The 22,509-nt window shown below is 54.0% G+C and overlaps 1 protein-coding gene across 2 annotated transcripts in view; it reads left to right on the top strand.

The window, feature by feature from the left end:
- The window catches only part of iqcg (IQ motif containing G), a 105,688-nt gene that overhangs the window by 40,479 nt on the left and 42,700 nt on the right, over window positions 1-22,509 (top strand). For both annotated transcript variants that reach the window (XM_072474172.1, XM_072474171.1), the window contains exons 5-6: window positions 505-586; window positions 7,200-7,361. In XM_072474172.1, the coding sequence (XP_072330273.1) occupies window positions 505-586; window positions 7,200-7,361 (244 nt within the window). The remainder of the gene's footprint in view (window positions 1-504; window positions 587-7,199; window positions 7,362-22,509) is intronic.

Genomic DNA, 22,509 nt, shown 5'->3' with positions numbered 1-22,509 from the left:
GACTGCTGTTATTGTTTCCCAATCCCTTGCATTCAGCTGAGCAATTTGGATACTTCTGGGAGGTGCAGAACTCACCATCTTTTGCCAGTTTTGCTCCGAGTAATCTGATAGTAGTTTCAACTTAAATGCAGTGAGTGTGTTCTATATATATATATATATATATATATATATATATCCTCCTTTCAGAGAGCTACCCCATCTCATGGTCCTACCGTCAACTGGCAGCACTGATCCTTAAGTAATTGGTTTGGAATAACAGTGGAAGTTGGCATTCTAATTCAGCACCACAAGATAGAAACTCTATGTCACTGCAGTTGCTAAGGCACTTTTGAATACTCTTGTGTATTGCAACTATAATTCCTATAAATATAAAGTTAATTTTAATGTTCACAAATTCAAGTTAATCAGTGAGTCATTGTAATTTTTGGAGCTAATAATAAATGCTGCTATATATTCCTGTTGTACGAGCACTTTGTAAAAACTTTTTAAAAATATATTTCACAGGGAGGAGGAAGGCAGAAGAAAAATTAAAGTTTTGAAAAAGCAGCTGCTCAATTTACAAAAAGAAAGAGAGGCTGAACAACAGGTGCTAAGCTTTTCGTTGTCTGATGTCTTTTATGTTCTTCACAACAGAATTCTGCTCCTTCAAACTCTGAACTCGAGAGTGAGATGTACAATTTCAACCTTTGTGAAGCCATCAAATTAGGGAGAGGGAGGGTTCGTAGTGTCTGTATTTAATGCTCAGGAGGGCAGACACAGAATACAATAGAACATTAATAAACTTGCAAAATTGCTAATGTTTAATTGGCAAATAAATTTCAATATTGATGAGAAAGTGCATTTTAGCAGGGAGATTGTTAAAAACATTTTTCCAATTAAGGGGCAATTTAGCATGGCAAATCCACCTACCCTGCACATCTTTGGAGTTGTGGGGGTGAGACCCACGCAGACACAGGGAGAATGTGCAAACTACTGCGCCACCGTGCTGCCCTATATTATTGTAGGAAGAATAAGGAAGCCACCTACTTCTTGGATAATAAGAATCTAAATGAGTCTAATGAATCTAAAAGAATCTAAACACCTTAAATTGAATCAGGCTTAGCCTGGCACACGAGGACGATGAGTTTACCCTACTTAGGGCATCCGCCCACAGCCCCTCCTCAATCTCCTCCCCCAGCTCTTCTTCCCATTTCCCTTTCAGCTCATCTACCATAATCTCCCCCTCGTCCCTCATTTCCCTATATATATCTGACACCTTACCGTCCCCCACCCATGTCTTTGAGATCACTCTGTCCTGCACCTCATGCGTCGGGAGCTGCGGGAATTCCCTCACCTGTTGCCTCGCAAAAGCCCTCAGTTGCATATACTGGAATGCATTCCCTTGGGGCAACCCATATTTCTCGGTCAGCGCTCCCAGACTTGCGAACTTCCCATCCACAAACAGATCTTTCAGTTGCGTTACTCCTGCTCCTTGCCATATTCCAAATCCCCCATCCATTCTCCCCGGGGCAAATCTATGGTTATTTCTTATCGGGGACCCCACCAAGGCTCCCGTCTTTCCCCTATGCCGTCTCCACTGTCCCCAAATTTTCAAAGTCGCCACCACCACCGGGCTTGTGGTGTACTTCTTCGGTGAGAACGGCAATGTCACCATAGCTTGTAGGCTAGTCCCCCTACAGGAGCCCTCTCCAATCTCTTCCACGCCGCTCCCTCCTCTTCTCCCATCCACTTATTCACCATTGAGATATTGGCGGCCCAGTAGTACTCACTTAGGCTCGGTAGTGCCAGCCCCCCCCTATCCCTACTACGCTGTAAGAATCCCTTCCTCACTCTCGGGGTCTTCCCGGCCCACACAAAACTCATGATACTCTTTTCGATCCTTTTGAAAAAAGCCTTCGTGATCACCACCGGGAGGCACTGAAACACAAAGAGGAATCTCGGGAGGACTACCATTTTAACCGCCTGCACCCTCCCTGCCAGTGACAGTGATACAATGTCCCATCTCTTGAAGTCCTCCTCCATTTGTTCCACCAATCGCGTTAAATTTAACCTATGCAATGTACCCCAATTCTTAGCTATCTGGATCCCTAAGTAACGAAAGTCCCTTGTTACCTTCCTCAGCGGAAAGTCCTCTATTTCTCTGCTCTGCTCCCCTGGATGCACCACAAACAACTCACTTTTCCCCATGTTCAGTTTATATCCTGAGAATTCTCCAAACTCCCGAAGTGTCCGCATTATCTCTGGCATCCCCTCCGCCGGGTCCGCTACATATAACAACAAATCATCCGCGTACAGAGATACCCGGTGTTCTTCTCCTCCTCTAAGTATTCCCCTCCACTTCTTGGAACCCCTCAATGCTATTGCAGGGGCTCAATCGCCAGTGCAAACAGTAATGGGGACAGAGGGCATCCCTGCCTTGTCCCTCTCTGGAGCCGAAAGTATGCAGATCCCCGTCCATTCGTGACCACACTCTCCACTGGGGCCCGATACAACAGCTGCACCCATCCAACATACTCATCTCCAAAACCAAATCTCCTCAGCACCTCCCACAAATAATCCCACTCCACTCTATCAAATGCTTTCTCGGCATCCATCGCCACCACTATCTCCGCTTCCCCCTCTGGTGGGGGCATCATCATTACCCCTAGCAGCCTCCGTATATTCGTATTCAGCTGTCTCCACTTCACAAACCCGGTTTGGTCCTCATGGACCACACTCGGGACATAATCCTCTATCCTCACTGCCATTACCTTGGCCAGAATCTTAGCGTCTACATTTAGGAGGGAAATAGGTCTATAGGACCCCCATTGCAGCGGGTCCTTTTCCTTCTTTAGGAGAAGCGATATCGTTGCCTCAGACATAGTCGGGGGCAGCTGTCCCCTTTCCTTTGCCTCATTAAAGGTCCTCATCAGTAGCGGGGCGAGCAAGTCCACATATTTCCTGTAAAATTCAACTGGGAATCCATCCGGTCCCGGAGCCTTCCCCGCCTGCATGCTCCTAATTCCTTTCACTACTTCCTCTATTTCAATCTGTGCTCCCAGTCCCACCCTTTCCTGCTCCTCCACCTTGGGAAATTCCAGTCGGTCCATAAAGCCCATCATTCTCTCCCTCCCATCCGGGGGTTGAGCTTCGTATAATTTTTTATAAAATGTCTTGAACACTCCATTCACTCTCTCCGCTCCCCGCTCCATCTCTCCTTCCTCATCCCTCACTCCCCCTATTTCCCTCGCTGCTCCCCTCTTCCTCAATTGGTGGGCCAGAAACCTGCTCGCCTTCTCCCCATATTCGTACTGTACACCCTGTGCCTTCCTCCACTGTGCCTCTGCAGTACCCGTTGTCAGCAAGTCAAATTCTACATGTAGTCTTTGCCTTTCCCTGTACAGTCCCTCCTCCGGTGCCTCCGCATATTGCCTGTCCACCCTCAGAAGTTCTTGCAGCAACCACTCCCGTTCCCTACTCTCCTGCTTTCCTTTATGTGCCCTTATTGCTATCAGCTCCCCTCTAACCACTGCCTTCAGCGCCTCCCAGACCACTCCCACCTGGACCTCCCCATTATCATTGAGTTCCAAGTACTTTTCAATGCACCCCCTCACCCTTAGACACCCCCCCTCATCTGCCATTAGTCCCATGTCCATTCTCCAGGGTGGGCGCCCTTCTGTTTCCTCCCCTATCTCCAAGTCCACCCAATGTGGAGCGTGATCCGAAATGGCTATAGCCGTATACTCCGTTCCCCTCACCTTCGGGATCAACGCCCTTCCCAAAACAAAAAAGTCTATTCACGAATAGACTTTGTGGACATAGGAGAAAAACGAAAACTCCTTACTCCTAGGTCTGCTAAATCTCCACGGGTCTACTCCTCCCATCTGCTCCATAAAATCTTTAAGCACCTTGGCTACTGCCGGCCTCCTTCCAGTCCTGGACCTCTACCTGTCCAGCCCTGGTTCCAACACCGTATTGAAATCTCCCCCCATTACCAACTTTCCCACCTCTAGGTCCGGGATGCGTCCTAGCATACGCCTCATAAAATTGGCATCATCCCAGTTCGGGGCATATACGTTTACCAAAACCACCGTCTCCCCCTGTAGTTTGCCACTCACCATCACGTATCTGCCCCCGCTATCCGCCACTATAGTCTTTGCCTCAAACATTACCCGCTTCCCCACTAATATAGCCACCCCCCTGTTTTTCGCATCTAGCCCCGAATGGAACACCTGCCCCACCCAACCTTTGCGTAGTCTCACCTGGTCTATCAGTTTCAAGTGCGTTTCCTGTAACATTACCACGTCTGCCTTAAGTTTCTTAAGGTGTGCGAGTACCTGTGCCCCCTTTATCGGCCCGTTCAGCCCTCTCACGTTCCACGTGATCAGCCGGGTTGAGGGGCTTTTTACCCCCCCCCCTTGTCGATTAGCCATCCCCTTTTTCCAGCTCCTCACCCGGTTCCCACGCAGCTGTGTCCCCCCCAGGCGGTGCCCACCCCCCCGCCCATCCCACCCCATACCAGCTCCCCCCTCTCCCCAGCAGCAGCCCAATAATTCCCCCCGCTAGATCCCCCACTAGCGTAGTTACACCCCCCATGTTGCTCCCAGAAGTCAGCAAACTCTGGCCGACCTCGGCTTCCCCCCGTGACCTTGGCTCGCACCGTGTGACGCCCCCTCCTTCCTGCTTCCCTATTCCCGCCATGATTATCATAGCGCGGTAGCCGAGCCCGCGCTTCCCCCTTGGCCCCGCCCCCAATGGCCAACGCCCCATCCCTTCCACCTCCTTTCCTCCCCCCACCACCTGTGGAAGAGAGAAAAGTTACCACATCGCAGGATTAATAACATAAAACTCCTCTTTCCCCCCTTTTTACCCCCCTCTTCGCCCCCCATACTCGCCCCACCACTTTGTTTCAAACGTTCTTTTTTTTTTAATAACCCGCTCATTCCAATTTTTCTTCCACGATAAAAGTCCACGCCTCATCCGCCGTCTCAAAGTAGTGGTGCCTCCCTTGATATGTGACCCACAGACTTGCCGGCTGCAGCATTCCGAATTTTATCTTCTTTTTGTGAAGCACCGCCTTGGCCCGATTAAAGCTCGCCCTCCTTCTCGCCACCTCCGCACTCCAGTCTTGGTATACGCGGATCACCGCGTTCTCCCACTTACTGCTCCGAGTTTTCTTTGCCCATCTAAGGACAATCTCTATGTCCTTAAAATGGAGGAATCTCACCACTATGGCTCTCGGAATTTCTCCTGCTCTCGGTCCTCGCGCCATCACTCGGTATGCTCCCTCCACCTCCAGCGGACCCACCGGGGCCTCCGCTCCCATTAACGAGTGCAGCATCGTGCTCACATATGCCCCGACGTCCGCTCCCTCCGCATCTTCAGGAAGACCAAGAATCCTTAGGTTGTTCCTCCTCGCGTTGTTCTCCAGCGCCTCCAGCCTTTCCACACATCGTTTATGGTGTGCCTCGTGCATCTCCGTCTTCACCACCAGGCCCTGTATGTCGTCCTCATTCTCGGCAGCCTTTGCCTTCACGACCCGAAGCTCCCGCTCCTGGGTCTTTTGCTCCTCCTTTAGCCCTTCGATCGCCTGTAATATCGGGGCCAACAGCTCCTTCTTCAATTCCTTTTTGAGTTCTTCCACGCAGCGTTTCAAAAACTCGTGTTGTTCAGGGCCCCATATTAAACTGCCACCTTCCGACGCCATCTTGGTTTTTGCTTGCCTTCCTGGCCGCTGCTCTAAAGGATCCACCGCAATCCGGCCACCTTCCTCTCCTTTTTTCATCCGTATCCAGGGGGGATTCCCTTCTGGTTTACCGCACAGTGCTTTTAGCCGTTAAAATTGCCGTTGGGGCTCTTATTAAGAGCCCAAAAGTCCGTTCCACCGGGAGCTGCCGAAACGTGCGACTCAGCTGGTCATCGCCGCACCCGGAAGTCGCATGGCTTCATTCATTAGTATAATTGAAGAATGCCACCCGGATTTCATGGGGAGCATCTTGCAGAGCTGTTTCCCCTATGAATTAAGTTAAGTCCCGATAGCACCACTTCAACAAATTTCTCCCACAAATTCTGTAATTTCCACTCAGGACTAGGAGGTGAAGCATCACGTTCTGAAGACAAGATGATGTCTTTAGGTGAGATCCAGATACTGGGATTTGCCATGCTTCAATACACCTATTCATGAAATGGGCGACAATGGCAACATTACATCCATTTCCTTTTGCATTAAAAACATGGTAAGAAGTCTTACAACACCAGGTTAAAGTCCAACAGGTCTGTTTGGCTGTCGTGCCTTGACACAATTCACACCTCTTTAACCTGGGGTTACCCCATCTCTGGATCTGTAAAGATTTAATCACCTGTTAATGCTCGTATTCCAAGCATTGTCTGGCATCATTGAATCTGTTTATATATATATATGTTTCTGGAACATACCTCTTCATTCACCTGAGGAAGGAGCAGCGCTCCGAAAGCTAGTGACATCGACATTAGGGCAGCACGGTAGCATTGTGGCTAGCACAATCGCTTCACAGCTCCAGGGTCCCAGGTTCGATTCTGGCATGGGCCGCTGTCTGTGTGGAGTCTGCACATCCTCCCCGTGTGTGCGTGGGTTTCCTCCGGGTGCTCCGGTTTCCTCCCACAGTCCAAAGATGTGCAGGTTAGGTGGATTGGCGATGATAAATTGCCCTTGGTGTCCAAAATTGCCCTTAGTGTTGGGTGGGGTTACTGGGTTATGGGGATAGGGTGGAGGTGTTGACCTTGGGTAGAGTGCTCTTTCCAAGAGCCGGTGCAGACTCGATGGGCCGAATGGCCTCCTTCTGCACTGTAAATTCTATGATAATCTATGAAACAAACCTGTTGGACTTTAACCTGGTGTTGTAAGACTTCTTACTGTGCTCACCCCAGTCCAACGCCGGCATCTCCACATCATTAAAAACATGGCCAGTCCAGTTGAGAAAATTGAAGCATTTATGATAAAATGTAAAGATCCAGCTTTGTTCTCTGAAATTCTAAGTTGAACACTATTCAGACAGAGTGGATGAAAATTCAGGCAACCTGAACAAATTTTTAAGAGCACAAAGCTACCATTATCTTGGGCATAATTTAGTTGTAAAAACAGAAGTACAAACATATCTGCTCAAGTTATTGAGCATGCTCAATATTTGGAGAGATGTAAATTAATCGCAACCACTGAAACATCTTTATCTTTTTTTGACCAGCATAAAAATGAGATGGTCGCCCACCTAAAAGATCAGATGCAAGAGATGAAGGCAAAAACTGCCATGGAAGGAAAGTACATGAAGAAAAATGCAGAACTGCAGATCTTCCAGACACAAAAGAAATGTGCTGATGAGGAGAGTAAGCTACAGGAAGAGGTTCAGGTCAGAAGATGAAAGGAGACTCAAATTTAAGTGCTCTGACATTTTGTGGCTAGAAATACTTGGAAGACTTTTACAACAGTGAAACAGCAATTCAGATTATGATCAACCCATGGCATAGTTGATAGCAATTATTTTGTCATCTGTAATGTGCAATACACCAGTATATTCTGTGCTCCAGATACTGGCACTGGTAAAGCTCTATACTTTATCAGATATTAGGGACCCCTTTTACCTCCCTAGCAAGGAGTCACCGAGGAAAACTGTGGTGTCCTGTCTAGTCACAGTGACAGCGTAGAGATCTACCATGCGGTTCAAGTGAAGTCTCGCAACACTAAAACTCAGTAGAAATTTGAGTTAAACGCCTCGGATGCAAATAAGAATCTTTTATTGCCTCTACTTGATTGCAATTGAGAGAAACTTAAATCTATTCTCAATAAAGTCTTGCTAGCAAAGGACTTCCGCAGATACACAGCCAGCCTAACACCTGGTCACTGTCTGCGTCCAACGGTCAGTTCACACCATCCTCCTCACCAGTGTGCCAGTCGCCTGTGCCCCTCAGCCACCTGCGGCCGTGTCCTCGTCACCGTCCTGCCATATCAGGGCGGCTGACATGTGGCATCCGCGGATGGACGATACCATCCACACTCTCCCTCACCCCCAATCCCACCTGCACCCTGCTCCCTCACCTCCCCTCCCACCTGCACCCCGCTCCCTCACCCCCCCACCTGCACTCAGCTCCCTCACCCCCCCTCCCACCTGCACACTCTCCCTCACACCACTCCCACCTGCACACTCTCCCTCACCCGCCTCCCACCTGCACTCCGCTCCCTCACCCCCCCACCTGCACTCCGCTCCCTCACCCCCCTCCCACCTGCACACTCTCCCTCACACCCCTCCCACCTGCACACTCTCCCTCACCCCCCTCCCACCTGCACTCCGCTCTCTCACCCCCCCTCCCACCTGCACGCTCTCCCTCACACCTGCACATTCTCCCTCACCCCCCTCCCACCTGCACACTCTCCCTCACCCCCCTCCCACCTGCACTCCGCTCCCTCACCGCCCCCTCCCACCTGCACGCTCTCCCTCACACCCCCTCCCAGCTGCACACCCTCCCTCACCCCCCCACCTGCACTCCGCTCTCTCACCCCCCTCCCACCTGCACTCCGCTCCCTCACCCCCCCCATCTGCATTACGCTCCCTCACCCCCCTCCCACCTGCACGCTCTCCCTCACAACCCCTCCCAACTGCACACTCTCCCTCATCCCCCCTCACACCTGCACGCTCTCCCTCACACCCCCTCCCACCTGCACACTCTCCCTCACCCCCCCCACCTGCACTCCACACCCTCAACCCCCTCCCACCTGCACTCCGCTCCCTTATCCCCCTCCCATCTGCACACTCTCCCTCTCACCCCCTCCCACCTGCATTCCGCTCCCTCAACACCCTCCCACCTGCACTCCGCTCTCTTATCCCCCCTCCCACCTGCACTCCGCTCCCTCAATCCCCTCCCACCTGCACTCCGCTCCCTCACCCCCCTCCTACCTGCACACTCTCCCTCACCCCCTCCCACCTGCACACTCTCCCTCACCCCCCTCCCACCTGCACTCCGCTCCCTTATCCACCCTCCTACCTGCACACTCTCCCTCACACCCCTCCCATCTACACACCCTCCCTCACCCCCCCTCCCACCTGCACACCCTCCCTCATGCCCCCACCTGCATTCTGCTCCCTTATCCCCCCTCTCACCTGCACACCGCTCCCTCAACCCCCCCCCACCTGCACTCCGCTCCCTCACCCCCCCTCCTAACTGCACACTCTCCCTCACCCCCCTCCCACCTGCACTCCGCTCCCTCACCCCCCCTCCTACCTGCACACTCTCCCTCACCCCCTCCCACCTGCACACTCCCTCACCCCCCCTCCCACCTGCACACTCTCCCTCTCCCCCCTCCCACCTGCACTCCGCTCCCTCAACCCCCTCCCACCTGCACTCCGCTCCCTCACCCCCCTCCCACCTGCACTCCGCTCCCTTATCCCCCCTCCCACCTGCACTCCGCTCCCTCACCCCCCTCCCACCTGCACTCCGCTCCCTCACCCCCTCCCACCTGCACTCCGCTCCCTCACCCCCCTCCTACCTGCACACTCTCCCTCAACCCCCCTCCCACCTGCACTCCGCTCCCTCACCCCCCCCACCTGCACACTCTCCCTCAACCCCCCTCCCACCTGCACTCCGCTCCCTTATCCCCCCTCCCACCTGCACTCCGCTCCCTCACCCCCCTCCTACCTGCACACTCTCCCTCAACCCCCCTCCCACCTGCACTCCGCTCCCTCACCCCCCTCCTACCTGCACACTCTCCCTCTCCCCCCTCCCACCTGCACACTCTCCCTCACACCCCTCCCACCTGCACACACTCCCTCACCCCCCTCCTACCTGCACACTCTCCCTCTCCCCCCTCCCACCTGCACACTCTCCCTCACACCCCTCCCACCTGCACACACTCCCTCACCCCCCTCCTACCTGCACACTCTCCCTCACCCCCCTCCCACCTGCACACTCTCCCTCACACCCCTCCCACCTGCACACACTCCCTCACCCCCCTCCTACCTGCACTCCGCTCCCTCACACCCCTCCCACCTGCACTCCGCTCCCTCACCCCCTCCCACCTGCACACTTTCCCTCACATCCCTCCCACCTGCACACTCTCCCTCACCCCCCTCCCACCTGCACTCCGCTCCCTCACACCCCCTCGCACCTGCACACTCTCCCTCACACCCCTCCCACCTGCACACACTCCATCACCCCCCTCCCACCTGCACTCCGCTCCCTCACCCCCCCTCGCACCTGCACACCCTCTCTCACCCCCCCACCTGCACTCCGCTCCCTCACACCCCTCCCACCTGCACACTCTCCCTCACCCCCCTCCCACCTGCACTTTGCTCCCTCACCCCCCCACCTGCACTCCGCTCCCTCACACCCCTCCCACCTGCACACTCTCCCTCACCCCCCTCCCACCTGCACTTTGCTCCCTCACCCCCCCCACCTGCACTCCGCTCCCTCACACCCCTCCCACCTGCACACTCTCCCTCACCCCCCTCTCACCTGCACTCCGCTCCCTCACCCCCCTCCCACCTGCACACTCTCCCTCACCCCCCTCCCACCTGCACTCCGCTCCCTCACCTCCCCTCCCACCTGCACTCCGCTCCCTCACACCCCTCCCACCTGCACTCCGCTCCCTCACCCCCCTCCCACCTGCACACTCTCCCTCACACCCCCTCCCACCTGCACACTCTCCCTCACCCCCCCCACCTGCACTCCGCTCCCTCACCCCCCTCCCACCTGCACTCTGCTCCCTCACACCCCTCCCAGCTGCACACTCTCCCTCACCCCCCCACCTGCACTCCGCTCCCTCACCCCCCTCCCACCTGCACTCCGCTCCCTCACCCCCCTCCCACCTGCACTCCGCTCCCTCACCCCCCCTCCCACCTGCACACTCTCCCTCTCCCCCCTCCCACCTGCACTCTGCTCCCTCACCCCCCTCCCACCTGCACACTCCCTCACACCCTCCCACCTGCACTCTGCTCCCTCACCCCCCCTCCCACCTGCACTCCGCTCCCTCACCCCCATCCCACCTGCACTCCGCTCCCTCACCCCCTCCCACCTGCACCCCGTTCCCTCACCCCCCTCGCACCTGCACTCCGCTCCCTCACCCCCCTCCCACCTGCACACTCTCCCTCTCCCCCCTCCCACCTGCACTCTGCTCCCTCACCCCCCTCCCACCTGCACACTCTCCCTCACACCCTCCCACCTGCACTCTGCTCCCTCACCCCCCTTCCCACCTGCACTCCGCTCCCTGACCCCCATCCCACCTGCACTCCGCTCCCTCACCCCCCCTCGCACCTGCACTCCGCTCCCTCACCCGCCCTCCCACCTACACACTCTCCCTCACACCCCTCCCAGCTGCACTCCGCTGCCTCACCCCCCCTCCCACCTGCACTCCGCTCCCTCACCCCCCTCGCACCTGCACTCCGCTCCCTCACCCGCCCTCCCACGTGCACACTTTCCCTCACACCCCTCCCAGCTGCACACTCTCCCTCACACCCCTCCCAGCTGCACTCCGCTGCCTCACCCCCCCTCCCACCTGCACTCTGCTCCCTCACCCCCCTCCCACCTGCACTCCTCTCCCTCACCCCCCTCCCACCTACACTCCGCTCCCTCACCCCCCCTCCCACCCCCCTGTTGGCCGCAGCCTCCCGGTCAGGAGCTGCGGAACAGTCCGCTCACCTCCTCACTGCTCAGCTGGCTGACGACTTTAAATAGCAGGTGTGAACGGCGATGGCGTGAACTGGGGTCATGCCATCGGGACTTTGGCCCATCTGGGCCTGAGAATAGCGGGGGTGGCGGGGAATCGCCATTTTGGGTGTCTCGGGCGATTCACCGGACTGTGCCGCGCAGAACTGGATAGTGCCGATCTTGCCGCTTGGGGGCATCGCGGGTGGGCGTCGGACCGGCGTCGCGGGAAAAAATGACGCGGCTGGCGATTCTCCCAAGCGGCGCGGGAGCGGAGAATCGCGCCCCATATCCTTTCTGGAATTCTTTTTCGAAGTTAGTACAGGGGTCGGATTTGTCGCTAATGGAGGAGGAGAAGCAACGATTGACGTGCTATTTTTAGCAGTTGCTGTTTCGGACTGGAACTGAGGCCTGGGCAGGATCAAGTTTAAAGCTGCAGACAGTTCTGGTCTTAAACCAGTGACAAAATGGGTTTTAAAGCTGCAGACAGTTCTGGTCTTAAACCAGTGACAAAATGGGGTTTAAATGATCCTAATGCACTCATTTCACAGTTTTCCTATTTTGGCTGGAGTTCCATTCCAGAAAACCCCTTCCAAACTTTTTCAAACATTTCATTATAGTTTTTGAGATATTTTAAATGGTTTAAATCTCAGGCTGTTGTTTTTAATCACTTCAACTCCAAGCTGTTTGGTGCTTGATGGGTTAAGTTGTATTACACTTTGTTTGCCACGAGGCTCATTGTTTTCTTGCTTAACAATCTCACAGTCTATCAAAGCTGCCATGAGAGGCTTTTGGATCGGGGCCAGCAGCATTTCTTGGTTGGTTTCAGTGTAAGATACCGGTTTGTTCTGGGGTAAAAGGGTCCTTGAACCCAGAATGGACAGATAGTCCATTCGGCCAGATTCCCCCTGTGGAACTCCGATCAGTGTATTCATTGTTTTCATGTCAGTAGCAGCTTGCAATAATGCAGGATTTGATTTACATATCACTGGTACATCTTGGGCTTTAGTTAAAATTATTTCAACCCTTCCCGTTGGTGGTGCTGTTAACTTGTCTGTCAGTAATTTGTTGTGACATTTCATGGTGTCCATGTCACTTTCCAAAATGCATTTTTCTTCAAGTAACTGTTCATTTTGACTTTTAAGACCATCATTTTCTGATATTAACTGTTGAAGTTTGGATTCTGAGCCAGTATTTTTCTTTTGGAGTTATCAATTTGTAATAGTAATAGCTGAGTTCTGCATTTTGAGTCTGCCAATAGTGTTTCAGTTTGATCAGATTTGTCGAGCTTAGATTTTGAAGCTCGCAATTGGTCAATGACTGCCACTAGTTTTTCTTTGGCAGTTTCAAGTTCGCAATTGTTTTTTTGTTTGTGACTGTTTCTTGCTGCTTATGGAGCTTTGCCATTACTGCAAAAGACCATTTCATAGGTTTCTTTTTGGTCAATCGTGTGGTTTGTTTCCAAACCTTTTTGATGTCGTCAAGGGACCACTGTCCTTCAGGGATGTTATATTTTGATTAAATTTTTGTGGATACTTTAGACAGTCCAAAATGTCTATAAATCAAAGATCTAAGATCTCCCAATATATCGTCAACAGAGACTTCTGGTACAGCGCAACCTCCCCTTGAAGTTATGGGAAGTTGTCCTCTACCTTTTGAAGGTTCTGAATCTATTTTAAGGATTCATGTACGTCATAAACTCAGCCTTACACCCAATTTTTTGGTAGTCAACCACGTTATGTGCAATCTTTGGTATACTACCGCGACCATTTATCCTTCAGCCACGTGTTATTTTAATTTATACGACCGGCACCCGATTGAATAACACTTTCTGAACAAGGTCCTTTCTAAGGGGTCGAAGCACAATTTGATGCGGCTTTAAGTCTTTTAATGGGTGAAGAAAATATTTTCTTACCCCAGTCTTAGCCGTTTTCCGGATAGATGTCTTTGGGTCTTCCGTCCTTCTGGTCTTTCTTCGGTCTTCCGATTTCCTCCGATTCTGCGCTCCTCCCCTTCTGCCGACGATGCCAATTGTAGAGATCTACCACGCGGTTCAAGTGAAGTCTTGCAACACTAAAAATTTGAGTTAAACGTCTCGGATGCAAATAAGAATCTTTATTGCCTCTACTTAATTACAACTGAGAGAAACTTAAATCTATTCTCAATAAAGTCCGGCTAGCAAAGGACTTGAAGTAATTTATAAAACAATTTAACTTTCAAAATAATACAGAAATGGGGCGGGATTCTCCGCTCCCGCGCCGGTTGGGAGAATCGCCTGGGTCGCCAAATTTTCCCGCAACGCCGGTCTGACGCGCGATTCTCCCAAGCGGCGAGAACGGCCCCGTCGAGTTCTGCGCGGCGCAGGCCAGAGAATCGCCCGAGACACCCAAAATGGCGATTCTCCGGCACCCCCGCTATTCTCAGGCCCGGATTGGCCGAAGTACCGACGCCGTGAACTGGGGTCGCGCCGTCGCCATTCACACCTGCTATTTAAAGTCGTCAGCCAGTCGTGTTGGCTGACGCTGACCAGTGAGATGGTGAGCGGACTGTTCCGCAGCTCCTGGAGACTGGGTCGGCTGCGTCCAACGGGGGGATGAGGGAGAGTGAGCAGGTGGGAGGGGGGGGATGAGGGAGAGTGTGCAGGTGGGAGGGGGGATGAGGGAGAGTGTGCAGGTGGGAGGGGGGATGAGGGACAGTGTGCAGGTGGGAGGGGGGGTGAGGGAGAGTGTGGATGGTATCGTCCATCCGCGGATGCAACATGTCAGCCGCCCTGATATGGCAGGACGGTGACGAGGACACGGCCGCAGGTTGTCGTGTGGCTGATGGGCACAGGCGACTGGCACACTGGTGAGGAGTATCGTGTGAACTGACCGTTGGACGCTGACAGTGACCAGGTGTTAGGCTGGCTGCGTATCTGCAGCGCAACCATCCCACCGGGGCACACAGGTATCCCATGCAACCCGGCTGACGAGGTGTGGAAGAACCTCCGTGTAACATGTCGTTTCTCTGCCCCCCACCACCCTCCTGAAGGGCACCATGTATGCCAACCAGACAGCGATGTTCACTGCCGTGGTTGGAGCAGCAGCTCAGGAGTTTGCCATCCGGCAGCGTAGAGTCGGACGGCCCACAGTGGCTGCAGATGCAGCGGTCGCCGGTGCAGCAGAGGGGATGGCCGCGGAGTGGCCCGTCGTCGCCGCGCAGGCCGCAGGCGCTCAGGACCCGAATGTACAGGGGGATGCCGAGGGGAACATTGACCCCCTGACGGCGAGGAATGCAGAGGAAGTGCTTGGGGGGGAGCAGGAGGAGGAGGAGGAGGAGCAGGAGGATCCACTGATGGTGGTGCCAGGGCACCACAGGCGTCCAGCAAGGCCGAGGGTGTACCGTGACAGAATGTCGTTCGAGGCCCTACCGGACATCACATGCAGGAGGAGACTACGGTTCAGCCGGGAGACAGGTCGCACATATATGCCACCTCGTGGCGCATCTCGCACCAGTTGGAACTGGTGGAGGACACGCGATACCAGTCTCTGTCAAGGTGACGGTGGCCCTAAACTTTTATGCGACCGGTTCCTTCCAGGCGCCGAGCGGGGACCTCTCCGTGGTATCACAGGCATCGGTCCACAGGTGCATCAGGGCCGTCACCGACGCCTTGTACGCCATCGCGGACAGGTACATAAAATTCCCCGAGGAACGAGCACAGCAGGAAGCACGGGCACGTGGATTCGCCAAGGTGGCCGGGATACCGATGGTCCAGGGTGTCATCGATGGTGTGCACGTCCCCATGCGCCCGCCTGCAGACAACAGGGAAGTGTTCATGAACAGAAAAGGCGCATACTCCATGAACATTCAGGTGGTGTGCGACCCCCACATGAAGATCATGCACGTGTGTGCAAAGTACCCCGGGAGTGTGCATGACGCCTACATTCTGGCATAGTCATTCATCCCCGCAATGTTCGATGGATGCCCCCCCCCCTGCCGGCTGAGGGGCTGGTTGCTGGGCGACAAGGGCTATCCGTTGAGGTCATGGCTGATGACGCCAATACGGAGGCCTCAGACCAATGCGGAGAGCCTATACAACGAGGCCCGTGCAGAAACCAGGGGTGTGGTGGAGCGGTGCTTTGGCCTGCTGAAGATGCGATTCAGGTGCCTGGACTGCTCCCGACGGCAACGGAGCTAACGCAAACGAGGGGGATGGGGAAGAGGAGGATGCGGAGGAGGAGGATGATGGCGCGCATCAGGGTGGGGAGAGGGGCGCAGGACACAGACACTGCCCGGGTGCTGGTTACGTCCAGGAGGCTGCACGACGGCACCGCCGCGGACAGCGGGCACACGACGCGTTGGTGGCCGCACGGTTCACGCACTGTGGGGGTGGGATTCGCTGAACACTGCTACTTGCACGTCACTCTTGCACACGGGCACCACACAGCTCCCCGCACCCCCACACCGCGTTCACGGCATCAATTCCACATCACCTTACCATTGCGGCACTACGGGATTGCACAACATTGATGATTGGGCAAGCGGGTGTGATCAGTGCCATGTTGAATGATGACAGCCCGCTCTGCGATGAGCTGTGTGCTCAGATCCGCCTGCCGGGGTCTGACTCATGGCTATAGCTGAACCATGCACTCCGGTGGTCAGAGCCTTTGTGACGGATATTTCACCACATGCCTGTGTGGGGTGGCTGGCGTCGGTGTGCCGAGGACAACTGTGTCCGATTATGGGAGGCAGGGGGGAAACGGTCAGCACATCCGGAACAGACCTTGAACCGCTCGTATACCACTACGCCACTCGGTCACCCTCACGAGCCCCCTGGCACCGGACATAGCACAGAGTCTTACAAGTCAAATTCAACAGTGAGTTTATTTGTGTGATTAACATAAGTGCCCTACCCCCTACAACTAAACTGTGCCCTGCACCCGTGCCAACTTCTTACGTGCCTAACCTCTTTGCCTTACGGGCCCTACCACTACGTCTAGGTGTGTTCCCAGATGGTACAGCAGGAGTGGAGGCGGACTGCTGAGAATCACGCCCTTCCACATGGCTCCCCGTCGGCACGCGTTTCCTGGGGCGGCCCGGCTTTGATAGGCCAGGCTGCTCGGCAGGTGTGCTGGATGGCGTTGTGCCACCCTGACCTGCCCGCTGCCCACCAAATGCGCCATGGCCGAAACCCTTTCACCCATTGCCTCCACCGCGGACGCCACCCTTGCGGTGTCGGCCTGGGTGGCCGCGATGAGCGGCACAACTCCCTGCTCCTGAACATGGATGGACTCCTCCAACTGCATATGCAGGTCCTGGAAGATGGCCCTCATCCCGTTATTCAGTCCCTGGGTGTCCACATGCATTGGTTGTCCGGGTGGGTCAAGTACATCCAGGAACCCGGGAACCGTCTGGGTGGCAGCTGTTTGCTGGGCCTGGGCTGCCCTCCGACCGTCCAGCCCCTCGGTTGCTCCAAACTCCACCTGCTGTACCGGCTCGGCTGTGGGGTGCGCACCAGACCGTGACCCGGGAGCCTCATCACTTATATGCCCAACCGAGGTGAGTGCCTCTGCGATGGTGTATGGTGTGGGAGACAGCAGTGCCGCAAGCTCGAGGTCATTGTCCGTTAGTAATTCTGGTCTGTTCTCCTCCCACTCATGGCCCGGCGCAAGCTCCATGCCGGCCATGTCGTGCTGACCTCCAGGTGATTCCACCGAGTGTGTGGCCGTAATGTGCGATTCATCTTCAATGTCTGCCCTGTGCCCTTCACTACTGTCTCTCTCAGTGGTGTGAGCGTCCCGGTCCTGCGTCCCATACTGAGAGGTTTGCCTTCCTGTCCGACCGACTGCCAAGCTCTGGCGTGCGTCCCTGGGTGTGCTTGACGTTAGCGATGTTCCACTGTCTCTTGGCCGAGACGTCCCTGGACTTCCGGCAGTTGGCCCTGGGGAACATAAAGATTCGGGGTTCGTTAGACGCGGTGGCCCGGGTGTATGGTGGTGGTGGGTGCACAGTGTGACGGGGGGAGGGGAGCAAGGGTGCATTGGCATGAGCAGGAGGGGATCGAGGCTGCAGTGGGCAATGTGTGAGGGAGACGATGATGGGTTGGGGGGGGGGTGGTGTGAGGACATGCAGGGTTGTCTCACTTGCTTCTGCGCCTCCGAGCTGGCATAGAGGTTTATCATAGAATTTACAGAGCAGAAGGAGGCCATTCGGCCCATCGAGTCTGCACCGGCTCTTGGAAAGAGCACCCTACCCAAGGTCAACACCGCCACCCTATCCCCATAACACACTAACCCCACCCAACACTAAGGGCAATTTTGGACACTAAGGGCAATTTATCATCGCCAATCCACCTAACCCGCACATCTTTGGACTGTGGGAGGAAACCGGAGCACCCGGAGGAAACCCACGCACACACGGGGAGGATGTCGTGACCTCCCGGGTGGCGGATCCCCCAGCGAGGTCCAGGGCCCTCTGCTCGTGAATGTTTAGGGGGTGCAGCACAGGAGAACCCCCTCCGGTTCTCATACGCTCACGCTGGTTGTGAGCTGTCTTGTCCTGGGGGGGGGTTGGATGAAGCACCACAATTAGGCGGGTATCATCAGGGCATGCAGATATAAACTACATTTTTGCTGGTTCACGAGACAGCACGCCATGGGGCTCATGTGGATCAGGGGGGGGGCGGTCCCGGGGCTCATGTGGGTCGAGTAAATCGTTGGGCACCCTGACCCCCCCAAACCCCCGCTGATGCCCCAACCCCCCCTGACGCCCCAACCCCCCCCCCCGATGCCCTAATCAACCCCTGATGCCCCAACCCCCCCTGATGCCCCAACGCCCCTGACCCTCCCCAAACCTCCCCTGATACCCCATCGCCCCCCCTGACCCCCTCTTGATGCCCCAACGCCCCCCTGACCCCCCAAACACCCCCTGATGCCCCAACGCCCCCCTGAACCCCCCAAACACCCCCTGATGCCCCAAACTCCCCACCACCCCACTTCCCCCCCCCCTCATGCGGGGGGGGGGGGGACTGGGGGAACCCTCATGGCACTTACCCTCGCAGCCCGAGTGAGGTCGTGCCTCTACTTCCGACACTGCTCCCCCGTCCGGGGGGTCTGCCCCACAGCACTCACAGCGGTGCCAACCTCACACCAACCGCGCCTCACCGCGCTGGATGGCTGGCGATGCCCACGTCTTGGGCAGAGGGTGTCCCTTCTCTACTCGACCTCATCCAGCAGGGTATCCAGGTCCGTGTCCCGGAACCTCGGTGCGGCTCGTCGGGGCTCAGCCAGCTCTTCCTCTCTCTTCTCCTCCGGGTCCTCTGTGCGCACCATTTATGATGCACCGCCGTGTCATTGGGGCGGCGCGCGGTGACGACGCGGCTTTCGCGACACGTCCCCCGAGTTTCTCTCGGCCCCGATCCTAGTCCATTTTCGGGCCCTGAATCGGTCAGGATCGGGGCCGTTTCGCGCCGTCGTGAACCTCGACGGCGTGGACACTTCGTCGCGGGAGCGGAGAATTGCACTCATGGCTTCTTGCTGACGACAAAACAGCTTGCATGAATTTCAAGAGTTAGAGTGGAAAAGTGAAAATATGAAAATAGAGATAGCGAATAGCTAGATCAAAGTATACAGTGATCCCGGAATAAAAATGGCTGTGCGGACCCTCATGTATAAAGAGAATTTTATCAGTCTGAAGCCATCTGTCTACACCTCTATGTCGTCCTAATTGGTTTGGGTGAGAATCAAATACATTTGATTTGATGGTTAACTGTCAATCCTCAATGTGCAACATAAGTTCTGAATGTTTCATGTTTGAATATTTGTGTATGCTATGGAATGTGATTTTGTGCTGTTATCAAGACTGGTTTTTACTGATTTTCTGCTGACTTTACTTTATCACTATTCTGAACAATGGTGTCTTCAATATTGCTATGGTGCTTATTTCGACCTTGATTACTGGTACAGTTCATTTCTTAATATGAAACTAACTTTGAAATCTGTTCATTAGAACAATAGTTTGTTCATATTGTCAGCAAAAATGTTGTTTTTATCTCCAATTAGTTTGTGGATGTGTCAGGCTTTGTGCCTCTGTTTAAGTTGTGTTTTGTCATGACCTAAGGTTATACATACTGAAATCCTTATTTTAAAATGGGTATTAAAAACTGGGCTTTAATATTTACATTAAAATAGCCTTTTACCAATCTGAAAATAGTTCATTACCTTCAGACAGCCTTCCAACAGTTTGCACTGTAGTGGTCAACCCTGTGTGGAGCATCGATTGGCGTCACTCAGGAGCTCCTCTTTGGCATGGTAATCTCTGCCACATTTGCTGCAGAGGAATACAGTGGACTGAGAAGGTGCTCTGTTTTCGCTGGGTCTTCTTTTTGGTCAGTTGAGCTTTTTGTTTCTGCTCGCTCCTTCCAATGCCCTTCCAGTGAGCCTCAAGAGGTCATGTCCATCAGCGACTGTCTCCCATTCGTCAGTGTCAAAGTAAGACCATAAGATATAGGAGCAGAATGAGGCCATTTGGCCCATCGAGTCTACTCCACCATTCATTGTTAAATTAAAAAAAAACAAATTCCAATTAAGGGGCAATTTAGCATGGCCAATCCACCTACCGTGCACATCTTTGGGTTGTGGGGATGAGGCCCACGCAGACATGTGGAGAATGTGCAAACACCACAAGGAGAGTGACATGGGGCTGGGATTTAACCCGGGTCCTCGGCGTCATGAGGCAGCAGTGCTAACCACTGTCCCATTGTGCCACTGTGCCACCCCTGCTCCGCCATTCAATCATGGCTAATATGTTTCTTTTCCCCATTCTCCTGCCTTCTCCCCATAATCCCTGATCTCCTTATTAATCAAGAACCTATCTATCTCTGTCTTAGAGACATTCAGTGATTTGGCCTCCACAGCCTTCTACGGCAACGGGTTCCACAGATTCACCTCCCTCTGGCTGAAGAAATTCCTTCGCAGTTTTAAAGAATCGTCATTTCAGTCTGAGGCTGTGGCCTCAAGTTCTAGTTTTCACTACAAGTGGAAACATCCTCTCCATGTCCATTCTGACATGGGGCAGCACGGTAGCATAGTGGTTAGCACAGTTGCTTCACAGCTCCAGGCTCCCAGGTTCGATTCCTGGCTTGGGTCACTCACTGTGCGGAGTGTGCACATTCTCCCCGTGTGTGCGTGCGTTTCCTCCGGGTGCTCCGGTTTCCTCCCACAGTCCAAAGATGTGTGGGTTAGGTGGATTGGCCATGCTAAATTGCCCTTAGTGTCCAAAAAGGTTCAGTGGGATTACTGGGTTACGGGGATAGGGTGGAGGTGTGGGCTTGGGTAGGGTGCTCTTTCCAAGGGCCGGTGCAGACTCGATTTGCCGAATGGTCTCCTTCAGCACTGTAAATTCTATGATTCTATTTAGGCTTCTCAGTATGCTGTTTCAATAAGATCCCTCCTCATCCTTCTAAACTCCAAATAGTGCAGACCCAGAGTCCTCAACCGTTCCTCATACGACAAGCTCTTCATTCCGGGGATCATTCTTGTGAACCTCCTCTGGATGTCTGCCATCTTCATATCACACTTTCAGATGTCCTTGTTGCTGAGATACGGATGGTCAGAGCAAAGAACAAAGAAAAGTACAGCATAGGAACAGGCCCTTCAGCCCTTCAAGCCTGCGCCGACCATGCTGCCCGACTAAACTACAATCTTCTACACTTCCGGGGTCCATATCCCTCTATTCCCATCCTATTCATGTATTTGTCAAGATGCCCCTTATACGTCACTATCGTCCCTGCTTCCACCACCTCCTCCGGCAGCGAGTTCCAGGCACCCACTACCCTCTGTGTAAAAAACTTTCCTCGCACATCTCCTCTAAACCTTGCCCCTCGCACCTTAAATCTATGTTCCCTTGACTCCTTCACCCTTGGAATAAGCTTCTGACTACCCACCCTGTCCATGCCCCTCATAATCTTGTAGACTTCTATCAGGCCGCTCCTCAATGTCCGTCATTCCAGTGAGAGCAAACCGAGTTTATCCAACCTCTCCTCATAGTTAATGCCCCCCATACAAGGCAATATCCCGGCAAACCTCTTCTGTACCCTCTCCAAAACCTCCACATACTTCTGGTAGTGTGGCAACCAGAATTGAACATTATTTTCCAAGTGTGGCCTAACTAAGGTTCTATACAGCTGCAGCATAGAACATAGAACATAGAAAATACAGCACAGAACAGGCCCTTCGGCCCACGATGTTGTGCCGAACCTTTGTCCTAGATTAATCATAGATTATCATTGAATTTACAGTGCAGAAGGAGGCCATTCGGCCCTTTGAGTCTGCACCAGCTCTTGGAAAGAGCACCCTACCCAAACTCAACACCTCCACCCAACACCAAGGGCAATTTGGACATTAAGGGCAATTTATCATTGGCCAATTCACCTAACCTGCACATCTTTGGACTGTGGGAGGAAACCGGAGCACCCGGAGGAAACCCACGCAGACACGGGGAGGACGTGCAGACTCCGCACAGACAATGACCCAAGCCGGAATCGAACCTGGGACCATGGATCTGTGAAGCAATTGTGCTATCCACAATGCTACCGTGCTGCCCTTAAGAACAAATAAATCTACACTATATCATTTTCCCGTAATCCATGTACCTATCCAACGGCTGCTTGAAGGTCCCTAATGTTTCCGACTCAACTACTTCCACAGGCAGTGCATTCCATTACTTGCCAATTTTTATACTCAGTGGCCCAGCCGATGAAGGCAAGCATGCTGTATGTCTTCTTGACTACCTTCTCCACCTGTGTTGCCCCTTTCAATGACCTGTGGACCTGTACACCCAGATCTGCCTGTCTGTCAATACTCTTAAGGATTCTGCCATTTACTG

This window comes from Scyliorhinus torazame, chromosome 14, assembly GCF_047496885.1.
Source record: "Scyliorhinus torazame isolate Kashiwa2021f chromosome 14, sScyTor2.1, whole genome shotgun sequence".
Taxonomy (NCBI): Eukaryota; Metazoa; Chordata; class Chondrichthyes; order Carcharhiniformes; family Scyliorhinidae; genus Scyliorhinus; species Scyliorhinus torazame.
Note: the sequence above shows the minus strand (reverse complement) of the source record. Positions and strands in the feature narration are given on the sequence as shown.